The sequence below is a fragment of the Mauremys reevesii genome, linkage group 13, assembly GCF_016161935.1.
Source record: "Mauremys reevesii isolate NIE-2019 linkage group 13, ASM1616193v1, whole genome shotgun sequence".
NCBI classification, from domain to species: domain Eukaryota; kingdom Metazoa; phylum Chordata; order Testudines; family Geoemydidae; genus Mauremys; species Mauremys reevesii.
This window is the reverse complement of record NC_052635.1, coordinates 12,386,424-12,395,182: the sequence shown is the minus strand read 5'-3', so window position 1 is coordinate 12,395,182 and position 8,759 is coordinate 12,386,424. Positions and strand designations below refer to the sequence as shown.

General features: G+C 45.5%; 1 protein-coding gene across 1 annotated transcript; it reads right to left on the bottom strand.

The window, feature by feature from the left end:
- Positions 1-3,417: 3,417 nt before the first annotated feature.
- LOC120381005 (olfactory receptor 10A7-like) lies at positions 3,418-4,371 on the bottom strand. The gene has a single exon (XM_039499008.1). It carries the CDS (start codon positions 4,369-4,371, stop codon positions 3,418-3,420), a length of 954 nt encoding a protein of 317 aa, XP_039354942.1.
- Positions 4,372-8,759: the final 4,388 nt, after the last annotated feature.

Below are 8,759 nucleotides of genomic sequence, written 5' to 3'. Positions count from 1 at the left end.
CCCCCCCCATCCCCTTTGAAGCAACAATTTAATTGGTGGGTGAGGGCACACCGATGGCATCGTCACCTGAAAAGGGATCTGTGGGCAGCAGGGAACACAGGGTTGGGTGCATGGAACCTGGGGGACAGTTGGGTAACTAAGGAATTGATAAGCCAAAATGTGAAACTTCAACAACAAGTTAATAAACTACTGGCACAGCAGCTGTCTGCAATCACGAGGGGGTGGAAAAGGGCATCAGAGGTGAACCTACGGCTAACTCCAAGGACAGGAAACCTCGTGATGTGGGTGGGGGATGGCTTCAGAAGGCTAACCTGGGAGGAGGTGTGTATGGGAATACACAGTGCGCAACTAACCATGTTAATAAATGTTATGTGTGGCTTTAAATAGTGAAGCTCACCCATATTAATCCATATTTGCAAAAACATATCCATTCACATGGAAAATAACATCCCTGACCTGTGGGGCTAGCACCTGTGTAATAGTTACCGTGGTACCTTGGAATGGGATGGTAACTAAGATGCTCCCCATGAGTCCAAAGGGAATAATGAGAAAGGAAGGAGTTTGCTGGGAACCATTGGGAGATAAAAGGGGAGAGTGGAATGGGGTAAATTGGTCAATTATTAAGTTAAGCAATTGTTTGTCCAGGGAAAATATTTGAATGTGTCCCTCCCCCATGGCCATAGAAGAGCATGATTAGTGGCTTTTGGCAAAGGAGTGTGGTTTGATGTAATGTATATGGGGTATATACATAGGGGGCTCAATTACACCAGCACATGGCCAAGTTACACACATCTATATACTGCTTTCAGGACTATGTTGCATGAATGGATGTGTGGAACTGAGTATTGTGAGTGATCGAACCAGCAGATACTACCAGATTTCATACCAAGTGGTCGAACTAGTTTGGACAATCCCCCATTTTTCTGTGAATATCCAGTGGACTTATGATATGGACAAAAACATGCAAAAATTGCAGGAACAGCTCGATGTAACTGCCTACAATTGGACACATTTAAAATATATTCTCCAGAATGGTGTTAAAAGAATCTCAACCCTGTTGAAGGAAGAGAAGCAGTGCTTTTGGTGGTGTCCTAGATGTTGGACCATATGACAGTGGTCAGGGCTGTCAATGTTACTGTGGGTCATTGTGGCTGTTGGCTTATCATTGACTATACTAATCCTACAATGTATAGTGTGATGGTTCAGGGGGGCAGAGATACATAAAGCACAACCACTAATTGTAACGTATAAGTAATATAATAGGCCTTCCACCGAAGTGTAACAGATAACACGGACCCAACTTTATCGGTCCATCACTATGGGGACTCTGAATCACTAGTTGGTATATATGTGCAGTATGCCCGTACAAGAGATGGTGCAGGGCACTATACTGCACGGGGGCAATGGGGCAAATGGAGCACCAACACATTCCATCTTGATACCTTGCGCTATCAGGAAATCGGTTGTTGCAGATATTTTCTGTAGATTGTGAGATAAAAGGTGTTTTTAACTCATTGGGAATTGCTTGTTGCCACAGATGGTCTTTGTAATAATGTCTGGGTTAAAACTCCCTTTAGTTTATCAATCATGTAAAATGAGATACTATAAAGGAAGTTCCATAAGTAAACAGGTAAATTGGGATACTGGAAACAGAACACATAGTGGGATCAGTGGTTGGAAGGTAGTTTCTCCTTCCCCACACAGCCATTTCTTTGTCCCTGTAGCTGACTGGACTGTGGGTGGTCCGGCTTAGTGATGGAAGTGAGAGTTCAGCTTACCAGTTAGAGTTGTCTCCAGGTTGAGCAGAGTCCAAGGAATCAGCTGAGGGTCAGTACTGGAGGCACAGAAGCCAAATGACTGATCTGGGGGTTAAACTGGTTTCATAAGCCAGAGGTGGAGCTACAGACAGCATTGGAGAAACAGAAGCCAAATGCCAGGTTTTTTCTTTCCCACAAATGAACAAAGCAGGAGCTGGGGCTGGAAGCCGGCTGAAGCAGGGACTAGGACAAGGTTGAGCACAGCTGCAGGCATGGTATTCAGTGAGCAGCCACTGATCTGCTGTTGACCAGGCTTATGAGCAGGATTGCTAAACCAGCTGCCAGTCAGGGGCTGTGGCCACTCTGAATTTGCAGGCAGTGCAGCTGGGCTCACTGGTTGCCTAGCAGCACAGTTTTCAGGGAACAACTGTTCCGAGATGGTCTGGTCCCCAACAGTCCTACTCCCTATCAAAGGAAAGAGTTTTGGGGAGTTAAGTAGGAAGAGACCAAGCTGATATTGCATCACCAGTTGCAATGTGTCTGGTGAAGTGTGCTTTTCTTTCTGCATTGTGGTATGTTAATCTTTGATACCCAAGTTCAAGTCCTTGCTCTAATGACCATTTAATTATTTATACAAAGAGGAACAGCTAGAAGAGGAGAGATTGTGAAAGACCCATACAAGAATATCCTCACAGCCAGGGCATTCACAGGCAGTGCAAATGATTGCTGTTTGAATCACTACTACACATCTGACAGAAGGGGGAATTGAACCTGGGTCTCCCACAACTCAGGGAAGTCCTCTACCTGTAGGCTAAAGGTTATTATGGTGCACCCCCTTCTCTGGGCTGAGTTGGAATCCTTTGCTTTGCTTTTGTCAAAATGCCAGGAGGTCAAAACAGAACAAAAAAGACTGTTGGTTTGCACAAAACTATTCAGCAAATTCAGCCCAAATTCACAAATAGTTTAGGTTGACCCAAAACAGCATTTTTCAGTGAATAAACTAGTTAGCCAAAAAATTGCACTCAGCTCTATTCTGAACTAGCCGCCCATAAGAACCCCTCCACCTCCAAGCCAACATTCCATTTCACTCAGATCACCAAAACCAACCAATAAAGCTAGGTCAATCTAACTTTTTCATATAGAGCAGGCCCAAATGTGTATTAAAAGAGGTTTAGTTAAACTGCATTAAACCCATGTGTGGACACTCTCATTCAAAATTAATATGGCCAGAATTTAGGTCAGTTTAATTCCATTTCCAAAGTGAGTTAAGCTAAACCAAAGTAAGGCCACTTTAATTCTGAATGGAAGTGTCCACAGAAGGGTTTAATGCAGTTTAGCTAATCTACTTTTAATTTCCACCTTTTGTTAATTTGGATTAACTTTCTTGAGTATCCCCATGCGGACAATCCCCCAGAGTGTCAACATTGGCATCAGTAAATTATTCCTAAGCATCTGTATGAAAGAAAGAAAGAAAGAAAGTTGTTCAGCTGCCTGGCTTTAGTTTTCAGACAGGTGCTCATATAACAGAATCATAGACAAGAGAGGAGAGAAAAGATGCTGCAATGTGAAAACCCAGGCAGAAGAAACTGTTTGGTAATTATACTTTATTTTGATAAAAAGTCCTAATTTGAACTGGACAGCCCCAAAGATTTTAAATCTTTCATGAAAACCTTTTCCTCCGCATTAGTCTCCTCAGAGCAGCCTTCACCTCCTGGTTCCTTAGGCTGTAGATCATGGGGTTTAACGTGGGGGTGACGACAGTATAAAACAGGGCCACCACTCTGTCCACGTCCGCTATGTGGCTGGACTTGGGCCGCAGGTACATAGCGCAGGCTGAGCCGTAGAACAAGATGACCACAGTGAGGTGGGAGGAGCAGGTGGAGAAAACTTTGTGCCTTCCCTCGGATGAAGTCGTCTTCAGGATGGTGTAGAGGATGCAGGCATAGGACACCAGCACCATCAGGAAGGGGATGACAGTGATTATTAGGCTGATTAGTACAATGAAGACCTCGCTCCTGGAGGTGTCCCCACAGGCCAGCTTCAGCACAGGGTGGATGTCGCAGAAGAAGTGGTTGATCTCGTTGGGCCCACAGTAGGGCAAGGAGAAGATCCAAATCACTTTGCCCATGGGCATCAGGATTCCACAGAGCCAGCAGGCAGTGGCCATCTTGGCACAGGCTCTGGGATTCATAATGGTGGGGTAGTGCAGAGGGGAGCAGATGGCCCTGTAGCGGTCATAGGCCATCGCAGCCAGCAGGTAGCACTCTGCTGTCCCAAGAGAAAGGATGAAGTGCATCTGGATGGCACACCCAGTGAAGGAGATGGTTCTCTCCTCAGAGACAAAGTTGACCAGCATCTTGGGGATGGTGACAGAGATGTAGCAGCTCTCCAGGAAGGACAGATTCCAGAGGAAGAAATACATGGGGCTGTGGAGAGCCGAGTCCAGCATTGTAATGAGGATGATGATGCTGTTGCCCATCAGGGAGATGGTGTAGATAATGGAGAAACCTACACAAAGTATTGCTCGCATCACTGGATCCTGGGAGAAGCTGAGGAAAATGAATTGGGTCACCATGCTGTGATTCCCCTGTGCAGTTTCACTGATATAGCTCATCTGAAGAAGGAAGAGGAAAAAATATTTTGCATGTGGGCATTATGGGCCAGCTCATAGGGACACAGGACTGGAAGGGACCCTCTGGGTCATTCAGTGTAGTCCAATCCAATCCAGTCCTGGTTACTGCAGGCAGCCCTGTCATATCATCCCATTCGTAAACTGACCCAGCTCCAGTTTCTAACTGGATAGGTTGTCTGCCCCCCACTCCTCTGATGGGGAAGCTGTTCCCTGCCTATGTGTTCTTGCGGCAACTTTGTTCCTTAGCTTCAATAGCTTGTCTCTCTCCCTGGAGTTTACCTTCTTGATGTATTTATTGAGGGCAACCAGATCCTTCTCAGCCTGCATTTTTCTAGGCTAAAAACTACAAGCTCTGTTACTCTTTTTATTTTCATCAGCTGGTATGAGTTGATGTAGCCACACTGACTTTAATTAAGCTTAGCCAATTCACATCAATATCCATCCATCCATCCATCCAAATGCACACTCATCTATCTATCTATCTATCTATCTATCTATCTATCTATCTATCTATCTATCTATCTATCTATCTATCTATCTATCTATCTATCTATCTATCTATCTCCATACACATTCCTGTATCTATCAAATCTATTTTAAAAATAAAATACAAACAGAACACCACAATTCAGAGTTCAGCCGTGTAAATCTGGAAGAAGACATTTGATTTCAACATTGTTACTCAACAATTGCCTTGGAATAACTAAGACCCTTTTTGTCTGAATTCTGTTTGTTTTCAATGGCATTCTCTCAGTTCCACGGGGGAAGAGCAAAATCCTACCCAAGTGAAACAGATGTAACCAGGAGCAGAACGGATCCCTTGCATATATAAGAAATTCAAACAGCAACAGACTTACCTTTGCAGCAAGCCAGGGTGCCTGTATATTCCTTGTATGTGGTAGAGTAGGGGTATTTCACCTGCATTCTGAGCCTCCTGGGACACAATCCCTTAGGTTCTCTGGGTTTAATTAGGAAGTCTTTGAAGGTAAATTCTAACATACCCCCTGGTTTTAAAATTAAACCCAATAGCTACACCGTCCTGACCTGGAGTGACTGAAGAAAGATCCCACAGCTCCCAGTAGCCAGAGTGGGCTTGTCGGCAGCCAGCACTGGTACAGATCAGGCCAGATTCAGCTATAAACTCTTGTGTTTGTCCCTATTTTCCCTTCTGGAATCACCTGCATGACAACACATCTGTGTCTTGCCTGGGTGTTTGCTTATTGGTAACTCTCTGCTTGTTCTATCACACACACGGATACAGCAATCAGACATGAGTCTGCACCTTTTCCTCCCACAGAGTGGCACACGTGCATGCACACACACACATTGAGCAGTACTCATGCCCTCCAGCAGGGGGCAACACGCACACACATCTCTAGCTGGGGAAAACTCATAATCTGCTGAACATTACTGTCCTGGTAAAATATATGTGTCTACATTGTGTGTAAAGTTACAAGATTCTGCTGCATAACATTGCTGCAACATGCTCCACATTTAAAAAAGCAGGCACAAACCAGTTTCTCAGAATCAAGAGACAAAGCAACACCTAAGCCAGGGGTCAACAAAGTCATGTGGACTATCACTGAGTTAACTGGCTGTTCTTTGGCATGAAGGAGGGGGTAAGCAAGAACTTTCTATATTGGCAATGGAAAACAGCTGGGGGTCCCTATTTAAAAAGACTGGCTATTGGCTGAACCCCAGCTGGAAATAATCCTCAAAGAGTGGAGAATAGTATAAGAATGGAGAAAAAACCAAAGATCATCTTGCTCTCCTCCACTCCTCTCTGCTGATGGCTGCAACAATGCCTGAAAAAACACCAAACTGAGGGAGGAATTGTGGTTTGAAGGCAGCCAGCAAAGTCTGTAAAGAGCAAGTGATGAGAAAAATCTTTGCTTTGAATCCATGTACCTTGCTAAGTTAGGTATTCATTCTTGTTTTATCTTTTTCTTTTCTTTGTAACCAATTTTGACTTTTATGCCTCATTACTTGTGATCATTTAAAATCTATTTTTCTGTAGTTAATACATTTATTTTATTGTTTTATCTGAACCAGTGTGGTTGGACTGAAGTCTTTGGAAACCTCCACTTGAGATAACAGGGTTATGCATATCATTTTGCCTTGATCAGCCTTGTGACCATCCTCCCTTGTGTCATTAATGAAGGAGTAAGGCTGACCTAGGAGAGAAGGCCTTAAAAGCCAGAGGCTAAGCAACAAAGGGGAACTAGTGAAGAGTGGACCACAAACAGGAGAGTTTGAGAAGGGGTTTGTAAAAGGGAGTTTTAATATAATCGCTATGGTTAGGAAAGGCTGCATTGCCAATGCCAACACTGCTCCTGTCTCCTCCACCAGCATCTTCACCAGACAGACAACCTGACCATGGATGGCTCTCTGCAGATCCTGGTATGGATTTGCAGAGATTGTGGCCTGCATTTCCTACTCTCAAAAAGCCAGGCTGGGGGGACCTTCCAGTGTGAAAGGTGCCTCCTGATGCAATCTCTCAGGAAGCAAGTGGGAGAGCTACAGGAGGAGGTGGCTAAGCTGAGGAACATGCGTGCCCACAAGCAATTCCTCAAGAGTATTCACACGGAGACATCCAAGGCTGAGGATGCTATCCAGCTCCAGAGGATTGCTATCACTCCACCGGGGGAGGAGGATATGGCTCTGTCAAAGGGAGGAGACTGGCTGAGGATTTTGCGGATGGGGAAGTTGATGATGATGAGGAGGACGAGGTTGAGGAGACCACACAGCACACCATTCTCCCCAACAGCCAGGATCTTTTTCTCAGCCTGACTGAAATATCCTCCCAACCCTCCCAAGGTGGTATCCCGGACCATGATGCTGGAGAAGGGACCTCTGGTGAGTGTACCTTTGTAAATATAAAACATGGTTTAAAAGCAAGCATTTTTTAATGATTAATTTGCTCTGAGGACTTGGGATGCATTCACGGCCAGTACAGCTATTGGAAAAGTCTGTTAACGTGTCTGGGGATGGAGCAGAAATCCTCCATGAAGCTCTCCTGGAGGTACTCTAAAAGCCTTTGCAGAAGGTTTCTGGGGAGAGCAGCCTTATTCCGTCCTCCATGGTAGGACACTTGACCACGCCATGCTAGTAGCAAGTAATCTGATATCATTGCATGACAAAGCCTGGCAGCGTATAGTCCCAGTGTTTGCTTGCATTCAAGCAACATCCATTCCTTATCTCTCTATGTTATCCTCAGGAGAGTGATATCATTCATGGTAACCTGGTTGAAATATGTTAATTTAATTAAGGGGACATTCATAGGTGGCTGTTCCTACTGGGCTGTTTGCCTGTGGCTGGAAAGAAATCCTCCCCGCAGTTAGCCAAGCTGTTGGGGGGGGAGGGGCGGAAGGCATTGGTGCTGAGTTGTTCGCGTTTGGTTAGCAGGGATCTTCCCTGATACCAGCCACGTGGCTGGGGAAGGGTTAAAGCGATTATCACAGAGAAAAGGATGGCGGGGGCGCTTCATGCTGAGCTGTTCACATTTGGCTAGCAGGGATCTTCCCTGATACCAGCCACACGGTGTGGTGGGGGGAGGATTAAAGTGGTCATTCCAGAGAAAAGGATGGGGAGGGGGAGAATTTGTACTGAAATCACAGTGCTATGTAATGTGAATAGTGTTGTTCACCATGAAAGAGTATACTCATTGTTCTGTAAAATGTTTCTTTTAAAATACTTCTCTCCCTTTTTTTCCTCCTGCAGCTGCAAATGTTTCAAGCCTCCCTCCTCTGTCCCAAAGGCTATCTCAGATAAGGCGACAAAAAATGCACGTGCGATGAAATGTTCTCTGAGCTCATGCAGGCCACCCGCACTGAAAGAGCTCATCAGAAAAGCTGGAGGGAAACAATAGCACAGGACAGGAAAGCAGCCAGTTTGGTAGCTGTCAGGTGATGCAAGCTTCCAGAGGGCTATGGCCACTCGCTTGTGAACTGTGAGGGCTGCTTTCATCTTGGTATTCTTGTGCTTCAGGGAAGGGGAAAGCAAGTCACAAAGTTCCATGAAAGTGCCCTTACGCATGCGAAAGTTTTGGAGTCACTGGGAATCGTCCCAGACCTGCAACACTATGCGGTCCCACCAGTCTGTGCTTGTTTCCTGGGCCCAGAATCAGCGTTCCATGATGTCCACATTGCCAGGGTCCGCACTTTGAGATAAGTCTGTGTCCATGCCCTCATCACTCTTGTCACCGCGTGGCCATCGCCTCCTCGCCTGGTTTTGCTTTGGCAGGTTCTGGTTCTGCATAAACTGCACGATACTGCATGAGGTGTTTACAATGCTCATAACTGCTGCGGTGAGCTGAACAGGCTCCATGCTTGCCGTGCTATGGCGTCTGCCTGGAAAAAAGGCACGAAACG

Coding starts and splice junctions, on each gene's coding strand:
- LOC120381005 (XM_039499008.1), bottom strand. CDS start 4,371: ATGAGCTATATCAGTGAAACTGCACAGGGGAATCACAGCATGGTGACC.